General features: G+C 43.3%; 1 protein-coding gene across 1 annotated transcript in view; it reads right to left on the bottom strand.

The window, feature by feature from the left end:
* The window catches only part of loxl4 (lysyl oxidase-like 4), a 97,340-nt gene that overhangs the window by 10,731 nt on the left and 62,958 nt on the right, over positions 1 to 23,651 (bottom strand). Inside the window, exons 11-13 of the mRNA XM_061910218.1 lie at positions 22,226 to 22,469; positions 12,658 to 12,773; positions 7,714 to 7,850 (exon numbers count right to left, since the gene is read on the bottom strand). Of these exons, the coding sequence (XP_061766202.1) occupies positions 7,714 to 7,850; positions 12,658 to 12,773; positions 22,226 to 22,469 (497 nt within the window). The remainder of the gene's footprint in view (positions 1 to 7,713; positions 7,851 to 12,657; positions 12,774 to 22,225; positions 22,470 to 23,651) is intronic.

Below are 23,651 nucleotides of genomic sequence, written 5' to 3'. Positions count from 1 at the left end.
GTAGAAAAGCGCTATACAAGTACAACCCATTATAACCCATTTATAGTACGAGAAAGAAGGTGCGAATCTGGTAACAAATGAAGGAAGAATTAATTCCCAAGAAAAACAGCAGGGGGTCCATGGTCTGGCGGTGGTTTGGTTTCAAGTGGGAATATGTCGAACAGACAACCGTAATTTTTGGAGTGTGGGGCAAAAGCGTTGCTATAAAAAGTAGCATTGCTGCTAATGTGTAGCATCAATTGAAAAGTCACCTGCTAGAGAATGAAGAGTGCTTACTCCGCATGTCAACATCTCCATACGGTGCAACACGCCCATCACCATTGTATGAAATAGTGTTTTTTTAGTTGTGATTTCCTCCTCTGCATGAAAGTTTAAAAAGAGCATATATTATTGAAGTATGAAAAATAATGTTTTAAAGTCCTACTGAAAGCCACTACTACCGACCATCCAGTCTGATAGTTTATATATCAATGATGAAATATTAACATTGCAACACATGCCAATACGGCCTTTTTAGTTTACTAAATTACAATTTTAAATTACCCGCGGAGTTTCCTGTTGAAGACGTCGCAGAATGATGACGCGTGTTTGTGACGTTATTGGTTGGAGGGGACATATTAGCCCAGCACCACTTACGGCTAAAAGTAGTCTCTTCATCGCATAATTACACAGTATTTTGGACATCTGTTTTGCTGAATCTTTTGCAATTTGTTCAATTAATAATGGAGACGTCAAAGAAGAATGCTGTTGGTGGAAAGCGGTGGATTGCAGCTGTCTTTAGCACCGGAACACTGCCAGTGTTTGTTTGTTGTGAAGCTTTAACACAGAGCGGTCAAGCGAACATGTTTCTCTACGTCAACCAGCATGTTTTTGGATGGGAAAATTGTGATATTAAGTCGACTCTTACCGTAGACTTGAGTAAATTACGTGACCTCATCCTTCAGCTCAAAAAGGCAGCTGTGATCTTGGCTCCTCGGCTTCTCTCAGAGACACTGGCGTTCACCGCAGCCATACGACTTTCAGGTATGACTATAATCTCACTAAAATACTATTAACACAACAAGCATATAAAGGATTTTCCAGAATTATCCAAGTAAACGTGTCTAATTACATTTGAAACTCTCCCACTGCCGCCATCTGGAGCCGTTGCCTTTTCTTTTTTTGTGCTTCACTCTAACTTTCCTCATCCACGAGTCATTCATCCTCGCTCAAATTAATGTGGAAATCGTCGCTTTCTCGGTCCGAATTGCTCTTACTGCTGGTGGCTCACATTATAAACAATGTGAGGATGTGAGGAGCCCTCACACCGGTGACGTCACCCGCACATCATCTGCTAATTCCGGTACAGGCAAGGCTTTTTTATTAGCGACCAAAAGTTGCGAACTTTATCGTCGATGTTTACTAAATCCTTTCAGCAAAAATATCGCGAAATGATCAAGTATGACACATAGAAGGGACCTGCTATCCCCGTTTAAATGAGAAAATCTCATTTCAGTAGGCCTTTAATGTAGACACATAGAATCATCATACTGGTGTAATTATATGCATCAAGTGTTCATTCAAGGGTAAGGCAAAATATCGAGATATATATTGTGTATATGTATATGTATATGGCCTAAAAATATCGCGTTTTTTTTTTTTAAAAAGGCCATATCGTCCAGCCCGAGGTGAACTTCTTGTTAAATCCCACCGTTCCATGGTAAATATATTTTGTTTGATGATGATCATGTTTTTCAATCAATCTTGCTCAAAACTTACAGACATGTGCTTGTCAGTCCCCTAAAGGTGTGTGCCAAATTATTTTTTGTGCGGTTTAACACCCCAATGTTACAACGGTCAAGTCAGTCCATCGTATGTGTTCAATGTCGGTGGTTTAAAGGCCTACTGAAATGAGATTTTCTTATTTAAACGGGGATAGCAGGTCCATTCTATGTGTCATACTTGATCATTTTGCGATATTGCCATATTTTTGCTGAAATAATTTAGTAGAGAACATCGACGATAAAGTTCGCAACTTTTGGTCGCTAATAGAAAAGCCTTGCCTTTACCGGAAGTATGTGCGCGTGACGTCACGAGTTGCAGGGCTCCACACATCCTCACATTGTTTATAAAGTGAGCCACCAGCGGTAAGAGCAATTCGGATCGAGAAAGCGACAATTTCCACATTAATTTGAGCGAGGATGAAAGATTCGTGAATTAGGATATTGATAGTGAAGGACTAAGGAAAAAAAAAAAAAAAGCGACTGCAGTGTGAGCGTTTCAGATGTATTTAGACACATTTACTAGGATAATTCTGGAAGATCCCTTATCTGCTTATTTTTTTAATAGTGTTTTAGTGAGATTGTAAAGACATACCTTGAGGTCGGGTGGCTGCGGTGAACGCGCAGAGTCTCAGAGAGAAGCCGAGGAGCCAAGCTCACAGCTGCCTTTTTTGACAGCTGCTGCAGGAGGATGAGTAATCCAATGATGTCTCCGGTAAGATATATATTACAATTTTCTCATCCAGAGACGTAGAGAAAACATGTTCGCTTGACCGCTCTGCTTCACAACAAACACCTACTACGTCTCGGTGCTAAAGACAGCTGCAATCCACCGCTTTCCACCAACAGCATTCTTATTTATAGTCTCCATTATTAAATGAACAAATTGTAAAAGATTCAGCAACACAGATGTCCAAAATACTGTGTAATTATGCGATTAAAGCGGCCGACTTTTAGCCGCTAGTGGTGCAGCGCTAATATTTCCTGACAGTCCGTGACGTCACACGCACGGAAATTTCCATCCATCCATCCATTCATCTTCTTCCGCTTATCCGAGGTCGGGTCGCGGGGGCAACAGCCTAAGCAGGGAAACCCAGACTTCCGTCTCCCCAGCCACTTCGTCTAGCTCTTCCCGGGGGATCCCGAGGCGTTCCCAGGCCAGCCGGGAGACATAGTCTTCCCAACGTGTCCTGGGTCTTCCCTGTGGTCTCTTACCGGTTGGACGTGCCCTAAACACCTCCCTGGGGAGGCGTTCGGGTGGCATCCTGACCAGATGCCCGAACCACCTCATCTGGCTCCTCTCGATGTGGAGGAGCAGCGGCTTTACTTTGAGTTCCTCCCGGATGGCAGAGCTTCTCACCCTATCTCTAAGGGAGAACCCCAAACTCATTTCGGCCGCTTGTACCCGTGATCTTATCCTTTCGGTCATGACCCAAAGCTCATGACCATAGGTGAGGATGGGAACGTAGATCGACCGGTAAATTGAGCGCTTTGCCTTCCGGCTCAGCTCCTTTTTCACCACAACGGATCGATACGACGTCCGCATTACTGAAGACGCCGCACCGATCCGCCTGTCGATCTCACGATCCACTCTTCCCTCACTCGTGAACAAGACTCCTAGGTACTTGAACTCCTCCACTTGGGGCAGGGTCTCCTCCCCAACCCGGAGATGGCACTCCACCCTTTTCCGGGCGAGAACCATGGACTCGGACTTGGAGGTGCTGATTCTCATTCCGGTCGCCTCACACTCGGCTGAGAACCGATCCAGTGAGAGCTGAAGATCCCGGTCAGATGACTTACTGCCGCATTGCCGGCAGTAAGTCGCGGGAAATTTAAAATTGTAATTTAGTAAACTAAAAAGGCCGTATTGGCATGTGTTGCAATGTTAATATTTCATCATTGATATATAAACTAAAATAATAACACAGCCAACACAGTGGGGTTTTGCCCAAAGGTCATAGAATAGTTAACTTACACAAATAAATGCATAAGCTTTCTGACATCTTATGCTGCTTTCAAGACTGCTGGGAAATCTGATTTACTGTCCTGACAACAAACAATCTGTTTTTGGCAGCCTTGATCATGCAGAGATGTTGCAGCAGTGAGGTTTACTCATGGACACTTGGTGCGACCACACTGGCTGGCCCTTTTTACACTCACCCCCCCCCCCCCCCAAAAAACCTCACTTTCATCCGGGTCACGGCACCAATGTAACCCAGTTGGTTTGGCCACCACATTCCACACAAGGACTCAAACCCTGGTCGTTGGTTTTTGAGAGGCGAGTGTGCTGACAGCCGGCTGTCCACCGTCACATACGGTCACCACTTGTCTTGGCAAGTAAATATGAATATCTCTGCATGTTTCCATCGGTATTATAGTTTCGATATTGCAAATTCCCAGTTTTCTGGAAAGCAGCATTATGGTCACATTTTAGCTCAAGGGCCGCATGCAGTTAAAGTCCTACTGAAACCCACTACTACCGACCACGCAGTCTGATAGTTTATATATCAATGATGAAATATTAACATTGCAACACATGCCAATACGGCCTTTTTAGTTTACTAAATTGTAATTTAAAATTTCCGGCGAAGTGTCGTGTTGAAAACGTCGCGTTTTGACGTCTCGGGTTGTAGCGGACATTATTTTCCAGCCCGATCCAAGCTATAAGTAGTCTGCTTTAATCGCATAATTACACAGTATTCTGGACATCTGTGTTGCTGAATCTTTTGCAATTTGTTCAATTAATAATGGAGAAGTCAAAGTAGAAAGATGGAGGTGGGAAGCTTTTAGCCTTTAGCCACACAAACACAAGGTGTTTCCTTGTTTAAAATTCCCGAAGATTAAGTTTTACTATGGATCAGAGCGGTCAAGCGAACATGGATCACGACCACATGTCAACCGGCAAGTTTCGGTGAGAAAATTGTGGTAATAAGTTGGTTCTTACTGTAGTTATGAGCAGAGCCTGAGTCCTCCTGCAGCTGCAGACTGTTACTTCCTCCCACCGGAGACACTGGCGGTCACCACACCCCTCTGTCTTTCAGGTACTATATAATCTCACTAAAACACTAGCAACACAATAGGCTGATAAGGGATTTTCCAGAATTATCCTAGTAAATGTGTCTAATAACATCTGAATCGCTCTCAATGCAATCGCCCTTTTTTTTTTCTAGTCCTTTACTCTCAATATCCTCATCCATGAATATTTTATCCTCGCTCAAATTAATGGGGAAATTGTCGCTTTCTCGGTCAGAATCGCTCTAGCTGCTGGTGGCCATGATTGTAAACAATGTGAGGATGTGAGGAGCTCCACAACCCGTGACGTCACACGCACATCGTCTGCTACTTCTGGTAAAGGCAAGGCTTTTTTATCAGCACCAAAAGTTGCGAACTTTATCGTGGATGTTCTCTACTAAATCCTTTCCGCAAAAATATGGCAATATCGCGAAATGATCAAGTATGACACATAGAATGGACCTGCTATCCCCGTTTAAATAAGAACATCTCATTTCAGTAGGCCTTTAAATCTGTGCACACGCAGGCCGGACTAATATAATCATGGCATTGAAACTAAAAAATAAACACAACTTCGGACTGTTTTCTTTGTCTTACTTTGGCCAAAGATAGAACAAACACATTCTGAAAATATTACAATAAAAATATAGAAAAAAATACCGGCAGCGGTAAAGTTAAGATCAGGGGTCTCAAACTCAATTTACCTGGGGGCCACTGGATGCAGAGTCTGGGTGAGGTTGGGCCGCAAGAAAATATTTCTTAAAAAAATGTTGCAAACTTTTTCTCATGTTTAGTTGTATAATGACATTTCGAATAGTATTCCTTGTGCACCGCAACTTTCTCTGCAAATAAGACACGTCGGGGTGTCCCTGTGCTCAACAAAGAAATATTGCATCCCCCACTTTTCCTGGAATTGTCTTTGCTCATCTCTAACCTTTCTCTTCACTGCAGGCATTGAAAAAGACATGTTTGGGGTTGTGGTATATATTTGTATTTAGCCCACGCACGGAGAATAATGTTATTTCCGCGATGTGTGCCGTTCCGCTTTTCCTCCCTACAGCAACACGGCGGTCGGCGGATAAAAGCGGGAAAGTACCGGGATAGCGAGCGCAAAAAACTGACGCCGGAGTGTTATCCGGCGTCATATAGAAATATACGTAGTGTTCATCGTGTGAGGCAATGCAAATTAAACAATAAAAAAAACTAATAACGGTTTGAATTGGTCCAGGTTATCGGGGACTGTTATTACTGACGGACAGGTGTCGCGGTGTTACTGCAGCGAGGCACGTAAGAAAACCCTCGTCTCCATGGCAACGTCTCTGTCGCTTTCACTCATTTGCTGCTTTTCCACTAAGGCAGGGGTAGGCAACCCAGAACGTTGAAAGAGCCATTTTTTATACTGTTTCGTACTGTTTTTGTACTTACTTTGATTTTTTTCAACTCTTTGTAAATGTTGAAATTTATAAATAAAGGTTTATTAAAAAAAAAAGTGCAGTTAATAATGTGACCGCCTGGCTCTGTTTGATTGGTGAAACGGAGTCAAACGTCACCAGTGACTGCATTTGATTGGTGAAACGCAGGCATGTGATAGATCCTACTTTGAAGGTCTGTCCGACAAACCAAAACAAAACAAAGCGTGCATTAACAGATCGATAAAAATCAGTAGCGAGCTGAATGTAGATAAATGGAGCGGAGTAAAAGTAGCGTTTCTTCTCTATAAATATACTCAAGTAAAAGTATGTTGCATTAAAACTACTCTTAGAGGTACAGTTTATCCTCAAGGAGATGTAACGGGAGTAAATGTAGTGCGTTACTACCCACCTTTGAATGTAGTTAATCACAGTACTGGCACCCAATGTTATTAAAAAATATCGTAGATAATAAGTCGGACACATTTCCAGTGAGGGTTGGACTCCGCCAAGGCTGTCCTTTGTCACCGATTCTGTTCGTAACTTTTATGGACAGAATTTCTAGGCGCAGCCAAGGCGTTGAGGGGTTCCGGTTTGGTGACCGCAGGATTAGGTCTCTGCTTTTTGCAGATGGTGTGGTCCTGATGGCTTCAACTGGCCGGGATCTTCAGCTCTCACTGGATCGGTTCGCAGCCGAGTGTGAAGCGACCGGAATGAGAATAAGCACCTCCAAGTCCGAGTCCATGGTTCTCGCCCGGAAAAGGGTGGAGTGCCATCTCCGGGTTGGGGAGGAGACCCTGCCCCAAGTGGAGGAGTTCAAGTACCTAGGAGTCTTGTTCACGAGTGGGGGAAGAGTGGATCGTGAGATCGACAGGCGGATCGGTGCGGCGTCTTCAGTAATGCGGACGTTGTATCGATCCGTTGTGGTGAAGAAGGAGCTGAGCCGGAAGGCAAAGCTCTCAATTTACCGGTCGATCTACGTTCCCATCCTCACCTATGGTCATGAGCTTTGGGTCATGACCGAAAGGATAAGATCACGGGTACAAGCGGCCGAAATGAGTTTGGGGCTCTCCCTTAGAGATAGGGTGAGAAGCTCTGCCATCTGGGAGGAGCTCAACGTAAAGCCGCTGCTCCTTCACATCGAGAGGAGCCAGATGCAGTGGTTCGGGCATCTGGTCAGGATGCCACCCGAACGCCTCCCTAGGGAGGTGTTTAGGGCACGTCCAGCTGGTAGGAGGCCACGGGGAAGACCCAGGACACGTTGGGAAGACTATGTCTCCCGGCTGGCCTGGGAACGCCTCGGGATCCCCCGGGAAGAGCTAGACGAAGTGGCTGGAGATAGGGAAGTCTGGGCTTCCCTGCTTAGGCTGCTGCCCCCGCGACCCGACCTCGGATAAGCGGAAGATGATGGATGGATGGAATTAATTCGCGGGCCAGATCTGACTTTGACAGCCCTGGTCTAAGCGGTTGTATCTTGTAAATAACACAAAGCCCGTAAAACAGCCAGTTGGCAGGGATTGTAGAGTTCTGACCTGAAAGATGTAATCTCCAGGCCGTACGTCCGTCACGTCCACCCACTGGCAGTCGATATCATGGCGGTAGGTATCCCAGCAGCCCACGGAGATGCCCTGGTCGCCCATGTTATAACAAGAGAAGCGCTTCTGGACTCCTAAAATGCAAGATGAGAGATCCCATTAACTTAACGCTTGGCGGTTTATTTGGCTTTGCTACGAACTCTGCTTTCCCCATACAGTCCATTTCACCCATGACGGAACAAGCAAATGGAGAGTGAACAATAACAAGCACGGCGGCGATCTGATACATTAACCACAGAGTACACATCCACATCGCTGCTGTTGAAATATTGATATTCATTTCCTGCCACTAATGGGAGTAGCGTATTTTTCGGAGTATAAGTCGCAGTGTTTTTCCATAGTTTGCGACATATTTGTGAAATTATTAACACATTACCGTGAAATATCAAATAATATTATTTATCTCATTCGCGGACGAGACGAAGAAAATGCCAGCAATCGTCACACAGACGTCAACCAATAAGAATTCGGGTCATGGCAGAAGTGCATTGTGGGTCATGGAATGCTAACTGCTATATGCTATATCAGTGGTTCTTAACCTTGTTGGAGGTACCGAACCCCACCAGTTTCGTATACGCATTCATCGAACCATTCTTTAGTGAAAACTACATAAAAAAAAATGTTTTCATATTCAAGAAAATGTTTTTTTACCGGTGCAAAAAAATGAACCATGCATGAACATCACCTTGTTCAAAGAACAAAACCAACACAGTGCATGAACTCACAACAATTTACACACCTTAAACACATTACCATGAATTGATTAACGTGGACTTGAAAAACTTATTTGGGTGTTACCATTTAGTGGTCAATTTTACGGAATATGTACTGTACTGTGTAAACTGTACTGTTTCATATAATGTATTCACTTCCTTTGCAATCTGCTAGTAAAAGTTTCAAATCGATCAATCAAACAACCTGCAAATCAGATTGAAAAATTAAAGGGAATATTGTTTGGGGGTCTCCATAATACGCTGATAGGGAGAACTTTTAATTTACACGATAAGTCGGATGTGTCTTTACCTCCTGAGACCGACTCACCGAACCCCTAGAGTTCGTTCGAACCCAGGTTAAGAACCACTGTGCTATATGCTACTGCCGTAGCTATTAAAACGGATCATTTCATCGATGGCGGTAACTTATAAAAACTGAGAAGGGCCGAACAAAAATGGCACCGAAAAGGAAATCATGTACTGCAGATTACAAGCTGGACGTAGTGAAATATGCAGCAGAAAACGACAAAAGGAAGCGGCGCATACCTTTGGAGATGGCAGAGTTGTTTAGAAGCGACATCGAGGAAGAAGATTTCATCGGATTTATCGATTAGGAGTGACGGATTGTTTGGTAAACGTATAAAATGTTCTATATGTTATAGTTATTTGAATGACTCTTACCATAATATGTTACATTAACATTATTATTAAATCAACATAAAAAACACAATATATACAGTGGGGCAAAAAAGTATTTAGTCAGCCACCCATTGTGCAAGTTCTCCCGCTTAAAATGATGACAAAGGTCTGTAATTTTCATCATAGGTACACTTCAACTGTGACAGACAGAATGTGAAAAAAAAAAATCCAGGAATTCAATAATTTATTTGTAAATTATGCTGGAAAATAAGTATTTGGTCAACCATTCAAAGCTCTCACTGATGGAAGGAGGTTTTGGCTCAAAATCTCACGATACATGGCCCCATTCATTCTTTCCTTAACACGGATCAGTCGTCCTGTCCCCTTAGCAGAAAAACCGCCCCAAAGCATGATGTTTCCACCCCCATGCTTCACAGTAGGTATGGTGTTCTCGGGATGCAACTCAGTATTCTTCTTCCTCCAAACACGCCGAGTTTAGTTTGTACCAAAAAGTTCTATTTTAGTTTCATCTGACCACATGACATTCTCCCGATCCTCTGCTGTATCATCCATGTATCCGTTTTGGTATCAACTCAACTCGTCGTGTTTGGAGGAAGAAGAATACTGAGTTGCATCCCAAGAACACCACACCTACTGTGACGCATGGGGGTGGAAACATCATGCGTTGGGGCTGTTTTTCTGGACGATTGATCCGTGTTAAGGAAAGAATGAATGGGGCCATGTATCGTGAGATTTTGAGCCAAAACCTCCTTCCATCAGTGAGAGCTTTGAATGGTTGACCAAATACTTATTTTCCACCATAATTTACAAATAAATTCTTTAAAATTCCTAGAATGTGAATTCCTGGATTTTTTTTTTCACATTCTGTCTCTCACAGTTGAAGTGTACCTATGATGAAAATTACAGACCTCTGTCATCATTTTAAGTGGGAGAACTTGCACAATCGGTGGCTGACTAAATACTTTTTTGCCCCACTGTACATTATATATCAAAATAGATCAATACAGTCTGCAGGGATACAATCCGTAAGTAAGCACACATGATTGTATTTCTTTATAAAACTCCCCCGGTCCGTGGGACAAATTTTCAGCTACAAAAAGGTTGGGGACCACTGATATAACGTACACTTATTCAGCCTGTTGTTCACTATTCTTTATTCATTTTAAATTGCCTTTCAAATGTCTATTCTTGGTGTTGGATTTTATCAAATAAATTTCCCCCAAAAATGCGACTTATACTCCAGTGCGACATATATATATGTTTTTTTTCTTTCTTTATTATGCATTTTCGGCCGGTGTGACGTATACTCCGGAGTAGAGATGCACGGATAGGCAATTATATCATCCGCATCACCAAAGTTGTCGTCCACCCGCCGTCCACCCGAACCAACATTTTATCGGCACCGTGCCCGCCCGCCAACCACCCGCTGAATTACATCAGAGGTTGTCCGCCTTTACCACTCACAGATCTATTTAAAACTGTTTCACAGAGTAATGAAGTCAATTGGAGCTGCTAACGTTCTCACGACTTTTCGGCAGCGTTCATCCTGAAGACAATATTATGGGCGTGCTGTGAAGCCATTGCCTTAGACACCTTCAACAACATGTACAAACCGATTGTTGGTCCAGCAACATGTTGTGTGCAGCTTCCGCAATCACACGTTTGAGATTGAAAGGCATACTGGGTGATACGGAGTACACTGATGGTTGTGATATAAACAACTTTAACACTTACTAATATGCGCCACGCTATGAAGCCACACAATACAAGATTTCGGGAGAAAATCCTCACAACACAACACAACTAATACCCATAATCCTTTGGGGTTTGGGGTGTATAAACTAGTCAGGGTGTGTCATGAATACAAAGGATTTTGGGTATTTGTTGTGTTGCGTTTATGTTGTGTTACTGTGAGGATGTTCTCCCGAAATGTGTTTGTCATTCTTAATTGGTGTGGCCTCACAGCGTGGTGCATATTACTAAGAGTGTTAAAATTGTTTATGTCACAACCATTAGTGTAATCTGTGTCACCCAGTATGCCTTGCAGTCGTGTGTTTGTTGTTGCGGAAGCCACACACAACATGATGCTGGACCGACAAGCAGATCGTTCATGTTGTAGAAGGCGACAAAGCCATTGGTTTCATAGTACGCACCAATATATAATATCTGAGTGACTGCCGTCAGTCATTCAAGAGAATAATAGCGTCTCCTTTTGACTTCTTCGCCATAACCACAACACCAGGGGGAGCTCCACAAACCACGTTAAACCCAGATTCCGATCTAACAAAGGTCTTAACTCATTCTCTTTCTATGCCACATCAATGTGGAATGCACTCCCAACAGGTATAAAAGTAAGTGCATCTCTATATTCCTTCAAAACCGCTCTAAAACAACACCTCCAGGCAACTTCAACACTTTACTAATACCCTCCTCCATTCACATCCCATCTCCCCGGATTATAAACAACTCAAATGTACTTCTAATGTATATACTTGTTCTTATGCTATGTGAACTCACTATGTTCTCTGCTGGCTGTACATATCCTACTAAATAAGACCTACACTCTTTCAATGTCCACATTTCTCTGTTGATGCAATTGTTGATGACTGAAGTATTGATATCAACCAAAGCTCCTCATCCCAACCCCCGGATTGTAAATAATGTAAATAATTCAATGTACATACTATGATGATTAACTTGTGTGATGACTGTATTATGTTGATAGTATATATTTGTACCATGAATTGATTAACGTGGACCCCGACTTAAACAAGTTGAAAAACTTATTCGGGTGTTACCATTTAGTGGTCAATTGTACGGCTTCACGGTGGCAGAGGGGTTAGTGCGTCTGCCTCACAATACGAAGTTCCTGCAGTCCTGGGTTCAAATCCAGGCTCGGGATCTTTCTGTGTGGAGTTTGCATGTTCTCCCCGTGAATGCGTGGGTTCCCTCCGGGTACTCCGGCTTCCTCCCACTTCCAAAGACATGCACCTGGGGATAGGTTGATTGGCAACACTAAATTGGCCCTAGTGTGTGAATGTGAGTGTGAATGTTGTCTGTCTATCTGTGTTGGCCCTGCGATGAGGTGGCGACTTGTCCAGGGTGTACCCTGCCTTCCGCCCGATTGTAGCTGAGATAGGCGCCAGCGCCCCCCGCGACCCCGAAAGGGAATAAGCGGTAGAAAATGGATGGATGGATGGATGTACGGAATATGTACTGTACTGTGCAAACTACTGATAAAAGTATCAATCAATCAATCGATCAATGACACGGGTCTTAAATGGCTCTTTGAATGGCAAAGGATACCGATCCCAGAACCATGTGTATCAAATGTCTCCGGATGGTTCAACCGCCACCCGCCCGAATCTAATTAAAATCTATGTTTTCGTCATGTCAACCGCCCGACCCGCGGTATACCCACGGACTCCGCGAATGAGACCGCAAACCGCGCATCTCTACTCCGGAGCGACTTACGATCTGAAAAATATGATCAGGTGGCGAACATTACCATCAGGGCAGTGGGTGTCCTCCAGACAGAAACTGGCCTTGTGGCCCTCGGCGACCCTGGTGCCATTGAGGGTCAGCAGGTCGTAATGCGTGAACACCTCGATGCTGTGGTAATGCCTGCAAGGGAGGAGGAGGAGAGCGCAGGTGAGGGAGCGTTCAAAGCAGTTGACATTGAAAGAAGGCCGTTGTAGCCTTATGACCTCACTGCACGAACATGAGCACGGGCGTCACCCACACGCCTCTCACAGAAGCTTGTTTTAGCGCCTGTTTACCCGCGCCCGCTGAATGGCGGTCTTTGAAAGACGCCAATATGTTGTCGAAACAACCTGCGGGACTTGGCTGTCCTTTGTACTTTGTGACTCGTGCTAAATGGGTTGCTTCACGTGGTTTTTTTTTTATATTAACGCTGCTGTTCAGGGTCCCAAAGAAGCAGCTGCACCCATGGTACCCCCACTCACCCCCGCTAGCGTCTGAACTAGATAGCAAACAACAATGGAAGAGCATGAATGTTTTTGTGTTTACTTCTTGTAAGGAAACCAGAAGCGGAGACTCTGGGCTAGTCCAGTGGTTCTTGTGATAGCAAAATTACTTGTACTCGTTTGAATTGATGATGTTCTTTGAACGGGTCGCCAAAAGTTGTTTATTGGGCTCAGGAATGTGACACTTAGCAAGAGATCTATTATCTGATCAAGCTCTGTCTCCTGTGTCTTTGATGTGACATGTGGACTTTAGTTGACCTGGGCATATGTGTCATCTATTCTTGACCCCCAACAGAGCTAAATAGTTCCCCTTTCCTGAGTGACCCTCCCTTCTGGGCAAACAACACCCTCTCCTTCTTCACAGGACTTTGGGTATTCATTCCACTGGTGTACTGTATGTAAATGAGCATGGAGGGTGGGACTTCTGAGAATGTATAATCGTCATGTCAAATTCTAAAGGAGTTAGAACAAGCTGGAACGAACGGATGTGTCGTTCTGGGTTGGTCTCGCTTTGCAAAGCTTGTTATTATTTTTTTGTTGCTTTAATAAATCATTTTAAAGCTATTTGTCACTAAAGGATCGTCTTTAAGAAATGTCCACGACATTCTCAACCTTTTTTCAGTGATGTACCCCCTGTGAACATTTTTTTTAATTCAAGTACCCCCGAACACTAGAAGACCCAGGATTTTTTTGCTCTACCTATAAAACCCAGAGGGCAGCCGATCAGCTGGAAGGCCCCCCCCCCCACCGTGAACCTTCCTTTTGTTATGTGAGGACAACAGGAGGGGACATGCTGAGCCACTTCACTCAAAACACCTTGACATAAAATGGGGGAGGGGGAGAGTCAGATAGGAGCTGCAAACTGACTGTCCGTCTTACACCAGTTTCCCGAGGTGGCAGCCTGGGCAGAACATATGAGCTGAATCAAAATGTAAGATATGTAGAAGGATGTAGAAGTTATCAGGACCTTCCAACATCCCCACCAGACACAAAGGAAAAGTAAAAGAACAGAACAACATAAAAAAAAAAACACTCAAAATCTGTGGTAGCCCCACCTGTCATGTACAGTAGTGGTTCTCAACCTTTTTTCAGTGATGTACCCCCTGTGAACATTTTTCTAATTCAAGTACCCCCTAATCAGAGCAAAGAATTTTGGTTGGAAAAAAAAGAGATGAAGAAGTAAAATACAGCACTATGTCATCAGTTTCTGATTTATTAAATTGTATAACTTTGCAAAATACTGCTCATTTGTAGTGGTCTTTCTTGAACTATTTGGTAAAAAAGATATAAAAATAACTAAAAACTAGTTGAGAAATAAACAAGTGATTCAATTATAAATAAAGATGTCTACACATAGAAGTAATCATCAACTTAAAGTGCCCTCTTTAGGGATTGTATTAGAGATCCATCTGGATTCATCAACTTAATTCTAAACATTTCTTCACAAAAAAAAGAAATATTTAACATCATTATTTATGGAACATGTCCACAAAAAATCTAGCAGTCAACACTGAATATTGCATTTCTTTTCACTTACATTCATATTTTGTTGAAGTATTATTCAATAAATATATTTATAAAGGATTTTTGAATTGTTGCTATTTTTAGAATATTTTGGAAAAATCTTACGTACCCCTTGGCATACCTTCAAGTACCCCCATTTGAGAACCACTGGGCTAGTCATCAGTCCCTCCAGGAATTTGGGGGCTTTTTGTGTAAAATGCCTGATTTCTCAGCACCGATTTCAAAATGTTGCAACTAGGGTTGTACAGTATACCGGTGTTAGTATAGTACCACGATACTAATTAATCATATTCGGTACTATACCGCCTCTGAAAAATACCGGTCCCGCACCCCACCCGTTTCCCCGTCGTCGTCACGTCGTGACATTGCCGGTTTACGAGCAGGCGAGCATGTTTGGCAGCGCACAATCCCCGAGTACTTACAAGCAGACACAGTGTGTAGAAAAAAAAATGGAGAACGGACGCATTTCGGCTTAAAAACGAACAATAAAGGTGAAGTTATAACACTGAAATGCCCACCGGAAGAGGTGCTTTAAGACACGGCTAGCAGCCAAAGTCCAGCCCCAGTCGGCAGTGTTTTAGCTACTTCTAAATCACTAATCCTCGCCTCCATGGCGACAAATAAAGTAAGTTTCTCACAAGTATCATCCATGCAGGACGAGGAATAGCTAACATGCTTCACTACACACTGTAGCTCACTAGCGTCAAAATGTAAACAAACGCCATGGGTGGATCTACACCTGACATCCACTGTAATGGAGTGACGGATTGTTTGGTAAACGTATAGCACAGGGGTAGGGAACCTATGGCTCTAGAGCCAGATGTGGCTCTTTTGATGACTGCATCTGGCTCTCAGATAAATCTTGCTGACGTTGCTTAACACGATAAGTGGTAATCACAGTGTTAAAAATAACGTTCAAAATATAAAATGTTCTCATGCATTTGAATCTATCCATCCGTTTTATATCGCTCCTGTTCAAGAAGTTGCATTAATAGTCAAAATAATTTTACGTATTATTGGTTAGCTTCAGAATAGAATAACAATGTTATTAAAAAGAATAAGAGATGCACGCATTTGTTTGTTGTAGTCAGGGAAAGTCCAAATAAAAGGTGTAGAATTCTCTTGTTTCTCCTCATTGAGCTAAATTGAATCCTGTCTCTGTTTAATTCCTTGCTTCTTGTCTGTTTAATAGATGTCATCAGTGTTTGAACCTGACAGTTGTATTCAGTGTTAAAAACATTATATGGCTCTCACTGAAATACATTTGAAAATATTTGGCTTTAATGGCTCTCTCAGTCAAAAAGGTTCCCGACCCCTGGTATAGCATGTTCTATATGTTATAGTTATTTGAGTGACTCTTACCATAATATGTTAGGTTAACATACCAGGCACCTTCTCAGTTGGTTATTTATGCCTCATATAACGTACACTTATTCAGCCCGTTGTTCACTATTCTTTATTTATTTTAAATTGCCTTTCAAATGTCTATTCTTGGTGTTGGGTTTTATCAAAAAAAATTCCCCAAAAATGCGATTTATACTTCAATGCGACTTATATATGTTTTTTTCCTTCTTTATTATGCATTTTCGGCAGGTGCGACTTATACTCCGGAGCGACTTATATTCCGAAAACTACGGTGTTTTGAAAAACCACGATAGCGTAAGCAGCATTAGCCCCTCACTAGCAAGTTATTTTTCTGCCATAAAAAGAGGTTTGTATGGAGTCAAAAACTAATTTGATAGTGAACTTTTATACCTGTTTATATCTCATTCTGTTTCAAATTAATCTTTAAATTGAACTTAAGTCAGTCAGTAACTACACTGCAAAAACTGAAATCTAAATAAGATGAAATATCTCAAAAAAGGGTGATATTTGCTTATTTTCTGTCTGATAAGATAATTCTTCTCACTAAGTGTTTTACTTGTTTTAATGGTTTTGGTCCTAAATGATCCCAGTAAGATATTACAGCTTGTTGCTGAGATATGATGACCTATATCAGGGGTCGGCAACCCGCGGCTCTAGCGCCGCCCTAGTGGCTCTCTGGAGCTTTTTCAAAAATATATGAAAAATGGAAATGTTGAGGGAGAAAAAAAAACATTTTTTGTTTTAATATGGTCTCTGTAGGAGGAAAAACATGACACAAACCTTCCTAATTGCTATAAAGCACACTGTTTATATTAAACATGCTTCACTGATTCGAGTATTTGGCGAGCGCCGTTTCGTCCTACTAATTTTGGCGGTCCTTGAACTCACCGTAGTATGTTTACATGTATAACTTTCTCCGACTTTCTAAGACGTGTTTTATGCCACTTTTTTTTCCGTCTCATTTTGTCCACCAAACTTATAACGGTGTGCATGAATGCACAAAGGTGAGTTTTGTTGATGTTATTGACTTATTTGAAGTGCTAATCAGACATATTTGATCACTGCAAGCTAATCCATGCTAACATGCTATTTAGGCTAGCTGTATATACATATTGCATCATTATGCCTCATTTGTAGCTATATTTGAGCTCATTTAGTTTCCTTTAAGTCCTCTTAATTCAATGTATATCTCATGACACTATCTGTATGTAATATGGCTTTTAATTTTTTGCGGCTCCAGACGGTTTTGTTTTTTGTATATTTGGTCCAATATGGCATTTTCAACATTTTGGGTTGCCGACCCCTGACCTATATTTACTAAAACATGCTTGAAACTAGAACATCAAGTGTTGCAAAGATGTGTCAGCAACACTCACAAGTATAACACTACTTTTTTTAAAGTGATAATTTCTTACTTCAAGCAAGAAAAAAAAAAAAAATCACGATGCCAAGCGCATATCGTTATGTCAAAATAATGGCACTAGCATTTACTTCATTTAAGAATATTTTTCTACATATTGAGCAATGAGGTCTCTTTTTTTCTATCAAGAAAAGTGCACTTGTTATTAGTGAGAATATACTTATTTTAAGGTATTTTTGTGTTCTTTGAAATCAGCTAATTTAGCCAAATTTTCTTGGTCTATTGGAAGATAATTTTGCTTAGTTTAAGTCAGCGTTTCTCTCTCGTTTCTGGTGGGGAATAGACACATGACAGGTGGGGCGCGAGGAACGGGAGGAAATTTCACTTTAAAAAATTTTTTTATGGTGGGAGAGGGGTTAGTGCGTCTGCCTCACAATACGATGGTCCTGCAGTCCTGGGTTCAAATCCAGGCTCGGGATCTTTCTGTGTGGAGTTTGCATGTTCTCCCCGTGAATGCGTGGGTTCCCTCCGGGTACTCCGGCTTCCTCCCACTTCTAAAGACATGCACCTGGGGATAGGTTGATTGGCAACACTAAATGGTCCCTAGTGTGTGAATGTGAGTGTGAATGTTGTCCGTCTATCTGTGTTGGCCCTGCGATGAGGTGGCGACTTGTCCAGGGTGTACCCCGCCTTCCGCCCGATTGTAGCTGAGATAGGCGCCAGCGCCCCAAGCGACCCCGAAAGGGAATAAGCGGTAGAAAATGGATGGATGACATTCACACACTAGGGCCAATTTAGTGTTGCCAATCAACCTATCCCCAGGTGCATGTCTTTGGAAGTGGGAGGAAGCCGGAGTACCCGGAGGGAACCCACGCATTCACGGGGAGAACATGCAAACTCCACACAGAAAGATCCCGAGCCTGGATTTGAACCCAGGACTGCAGGACTTTCGTATTGTGAGGCAGACGCACTAACCCCCTCTGCCACCGCGAAGCCCTATATATATATATATTTTTTTTAATTATATTCTTAGATATATATTTTTTTTACTATGCTTTCATTTTCTATACACATGTGTGTCTGTGAAATCCGTTACGTAAATAAATGTGAATGACTTATTTTCCGTCTAAGCTTTACATTTCTAGGTAGGAGCGAAAGTTTGACAGACATAGCAACAGTAACTAATGGGGGCGGGGCTAAGCGAAACTATCTTTCACGCGGATGGGTAACAGGCTAATGTGTGGACCACAATTACACAAAATGGATACATTTGTGACTCGCACTTCAAAGGTCGTCAAATCAGAGCCAGCGCCTGCAGAAAAACAAAAATCGAAAAGAAAATATGGAGGGTATCTTGCTCTTGGATTCACGGCAACGGTGGCGGGGGCAGAGGAGAGACCCCCGTGTGTTCTGTGTCTAAAACCGCTAGCAGCAGACAGCATGAGACCCAACAAATTAAAGAGACACCTGGAGACCACACACCCCAATCACGTCAATAAGCCACTTGATTTCTTTCAAAGAAAACTGGAAGAATAGTTATTCTAGTCCTGAGCAAGACACTTCACCCTTGCTCCTGATGGGTGCTGGTTGGCGCCTTGCATGGCAGCTCCCTCCATCAGTGTGTGAATGTGTGTGAATGGGTAAATGTGGAAGTAGTGTCAAAGCGCTTTGAGTACCTTGAAGGTAGAAAAGCGCTATACAAGTACAATCCATTTATTTATTTATTTATTATTGAACTTGATGCAAGTTATACCACAGCTGCACAGTTATTTTATTTATAATTGAACTTGATGTTATTTTATGTTATTGTTTGATAGTATACAACTTGAATGTTACTTGACGTTCAATAAATATGAAAATGTTAAACTTGGCATTAGCGTTCTGTTGGGGCCATGAAAACTCCCCCTTGTTCAAAGTGGGGGATGACAAAAAAAGTTTGAGAACCACTGGTTTAAGTAAAATACCCCTCATTTTTATATATATTTTTTTCTTCTTTTTGAACACTGACTTTTTGCAGTTAAGAGGTCGCGCCAAAGTCGTCACACAGGATTTTTCTGCAAGTGTGCAACTATCTCAGTCAGCCAACAATGTGTGCTTCTTCTCTCCTGACCAGAGCGTGAAAAGCCCCGTTGGTGCTCACGTCATCCAATAAAGCGACTAATGGAGCGAAGCCTGCTGAGCGTAGGAGTGGAATGACGTACAGCGGACCTGGCGACCACTTCTCATCTATTCACAGCTGCTGCTAAATAAGGTGACAAAGATTTGTGTGTTAAAGCTGCTGGGCTTGCATGCTACCTGCCGATTCCTCCTCGCAATCTACTTGTTTTCTTTCCGACTGGTTATTAAATTAATACGACTCCCAAATTGCGCCACACGGAGGCTGTTAATGCGTGTTTTCGCGAGAGCTGCAACTCATCTGTATCCAGGAGCCTCTAAAATAAATGACCGCATGTTTAATCACGGGCTTCACGGTGGCAGAGGGGTTAGTGCGTCTGCCTCACAATACGAAGGTCCTGCAGTCCTGGGTTCAAATCCAGGCTCGGGATCTTTCTGTGTGGAGTTTGCATGTTCTCCCCGTGAATGCGTGGGTTCCCTCCGGGTACTCCGGCTTCCTCCCACTTCCAAAGACATGCACCTGGGGATAGGTTGATTGGCAACACTAAATGGTCCTTAGTGTGTAAATATTGTCTGTCTATCTGTGTTGGCCCTGGTGTGGCGACTTGTCCAGGGTGTACCCCGCCTTCCGCCCGATTGTAGCTGAGATAGGCGCCAGCACCCCCCGCGACCCCGAAAGGGAATAAGCAGCAGAAAATGGATGGATGGATGGATGTTTAATCACAACATAGCGCATATGGCAAACACCGTATTTCCTTGAATTGCCGCCGGGGCGCTAATTAACTTAAAACCTCTTCTCACTCCTGCGCTTACCAAAGGCATGCGGTAAAAGTAAGCATGCGCTAATTATTTTAAAACCTCTTTCCACTCCGGCACTTACCAAAGGCATGCAGTAAAAATTTGAGTGTGATGTAAGCTTGGATCTTAAATCCTACTGAATAGCTCTTAATATTCTTCCCTTTATGCAATTTCAAATTACCGGTGTTGAAATCAGCCTCCTGCATTTTAAAAATGATGACAGGGGAAATGTAACTCGTGACGTCACGAGTTTGACCAGGCGGTAATACTAAGCATGCGCTAATTATTTTGCAAAGCGAGTAATTCGAGGGAGTCGCATACCTTTACTCAAGGCGATCAACCCTTTACTAATACCCTCCTCCATTCACATCCCATCTCCCCGGATTATAGATAACCTAATGTAAATAATCAAATGTACGTCTAATGTATATACTAGTTCTTATTCTATCTGAACTCACTATGTTCTCTGCTGGCTGTACATATCCTACTAAGTAAGACCTACACTGTTTCAATGTCCATTTCTCTGTTAATGCAATTGTTGATGACTGAAGTACTGATATCAACCAAAGCTCCTCATTCCATCCATCCATCCATCATCTTCCGCTTATCCGAGGTCGGGTCGCGAGGGCAACAGCCTAAGCAGGGAAACCCAGACTTCCCTCTCCCCAGCCACTTCGTCTAGCTCTTCCCGGGGGATCCCGAGGCGTTCCCAGGCCAGCCGGGAGACATAGTCTTCCCATCGTGTCCTGGGTCTTCCCCGTGGCCTCCTACCGGTTGGACGTGCCCTAAACACCTCCCTAGGGAGGCGTTCGGGTGGCATCCTGACCAGATGCCCGAACCACCTCATCTGGCTCCTCTCGATGTGAAGGAGCAGCGGCTTTACTTTGAGTTCCTCCCGGATGGCAGAGCTTCTCACCCTATCTCTAAGGGAGAGCCCCAAACTCATTTTGGCCGCTTGTACCCGTGATCTTATCCTTTTGGTCATGACCCAAAGCTCATGACCATAGGTGAGGATGGGATCGTAGATCGACCGGTAAATAGAGAGCTTTGCCTTCCGGCTCAGCTCCTTCTTCACCACAACGGATCGGTACAACGTCCGCATTACTGAAGACGCCGCACCGATCCGCCTGTCGATCTCACGATCCACTCTTCCCTCACTCGTGAACAAGACTCCTAGGTACTTGAACTCCTCCACTTGGGGCAGGGTCTCCTCCCCAACCCGGAGATGGCATTCCACCCTTTTCCGGGCGAGAACCATGGACTCGGACTTGGAGGTGCTGATTCTCATTCCGGTCGCTTCACACTCGGCTGCGAACCGATCCAGTGAGAGCTGAAGATCCCGGTCAGATGAAGCCATCAGGACCACATCATCTGCAAAAAGCAGAGACCTAATCCTGCGGTCACCAAACCGGAACCCCTCAACGCCTTGACTGCGCCTAGAAATTCTGTCCATAAAAGTTATGAACAGAATCGGTGACAAAGGACAGCCTTGGCGGAGTCCAACCCTCACAGGAAATGTGTTCGACTTACTGCCGGCAATGCGGACCAAGCTCTGGCACTGATCATACAAGGAGCGGACCGCCACAATAAGACAGTCCGGTACCCCATACTCTCTGAGCACTCCCCACAGGACTTCCCGAGGGACACGGTCGAATGCCTTCTCCAAGTCCACAAAGCACATGTAGACTGGTTGGGCAAACTTGTGTGATGACTGTATTATGTTGATAGTATATATTTGTACCATGAATTGATTAACGTGGACCCCGACTTAAACAAGTCGAAAAACTTATTTGGGTGTTACCATTTAGTGGTCAATTGTACAGAATATGTACTGAACTGTGGAATCTACTAATAAAAGTTTCAATCAATCAATGCGCCGCGGCAATTCAAGGAAATACGGTAGTTCTTCTTCGGAGCCCAGGATGTACCTGTGACACTGGTGCCATGTCCAGCTCTCCCTCGTCGCTTTGGGTCGGAAATCGGAGCGTCCCAAGTTCATGATGCGCGAGGAGAAGCGCAGCAGGCGTCTGTGGCCGTAGGGCCAGTTCATCCTGGCAGCCGAGGAGGACAGACACTTCTCCTCGTTGGCACAGTTCAACAGGTGCAGGGGTCGGTCTTCCAAGTAGGTCGTCTCCTGGACCAGCTGGGAATCCAGAACGAGGTCGGGGGCGGCTGAGGGAGGAGAGACGAGAAAAGGTTATTTTCTGGTTTAGTGTTTTTGTTATTTTTCTCGAAGGGATGCACGATTAATCGGGATTAAATCGACATTGAGGTTTTAACCAGTCCGATAATTTTTTTTTTTTCTCTCTGCCATCACCGCAGTTTGAGTGACAGACATGTTTGCCAATCAGAATTGTTGAGCCCCGCGTTTGTTCCACTCTCGTTCAAACAGGAAGAAAGACGTCCCAATATGCACCAGAGCGTGTTCCTTATTTTAATTTTTATTTCATTTTTTTACTCAGGCAAATCATATTGTTGATGTACAAACCCCGTTTCCATATGAGTTGGGAAATTGTGTTAGATGTAAATATAAACGGAATACTATCCTTTTCAACCCATATTCAATTGAATGCTCTACAAAGACAACATATTTGATGTTCAAACTCATAAATTGTATTTTATTTTTGCAAATAATAATTAACTTTGAATTTCATGGCTGCAACACGTGCCAAAGTAGTTGGGAAAGGGCATGTTCACCACTGTGTTACATCACCTTTTCTTTTAACAACACTCCATAAACGGTTGGGAACTGAGGAAACTAATTGTTGAAGCTTTGAAAGTGGAATTCGTTCTCATTCTTGTTTTATGTAGAGCTTCAGTCGTTCAACAGTCCGGGGTCTCCGCTGTCGTATTTTACGCTTCATAATGCGCCACACATTTTCGATGGGAGACAGGTCTGAACTGCAGGCGGGCCAGGAAAGTACCTGCACTCTTTTTTTACGAAACCACGCTGTTGTAACACTTGTCTTGCTGAAATAAGCAGGGGCGTCCGTTAAAACGTTGCTTGGATGACAACATATGTTGCTCCAAAACCTGTATGGACCATTCAGCATTAATGGTGCCTTCACAGATGTGTAAGTTACCCATGCCTTGGGCACTAATACACCCCCATACCATCACAGATGCTGGCTTTTGAACTTTGCGCCTATTACAATCCAAATGGTTATTTTCCTCTTTGTTCTGGAGGACACCACGTCCTCTGTTTCCAAATATAATATGAAATGTGGACTCGTCAGACCACAGAACACTTTTCCACTTTGCATCAGTCCATCTTAGATGAGCTCAGCTGCGTTTCAGGATATTGTTGATAAATGGGTTTGGCTTTGCATAGTAGAGTTTTAACTCGCACTTACA

Source organism: Nerophis ophidion, linkage group LG09 (assembly GCF_033978795.1).
Source record: "Nerophis ophidion isolate RoL-2023_Sa linkage group LG09, RoL_Noph_v1.0, whole genome shotgun sequence".
Taxonomy (NCBI): Eukaryota; Metazoa; Chordata; class Actinopteri; order Syngnathiformes; family Syngnathidae; genus Nerophis; species Nerophis ophidion.
The sequence above is the reverse complement of the archived record's forward strand: the minus strand, read 5'-3'. Positions and strand labels throughout refer to the sequence as shown.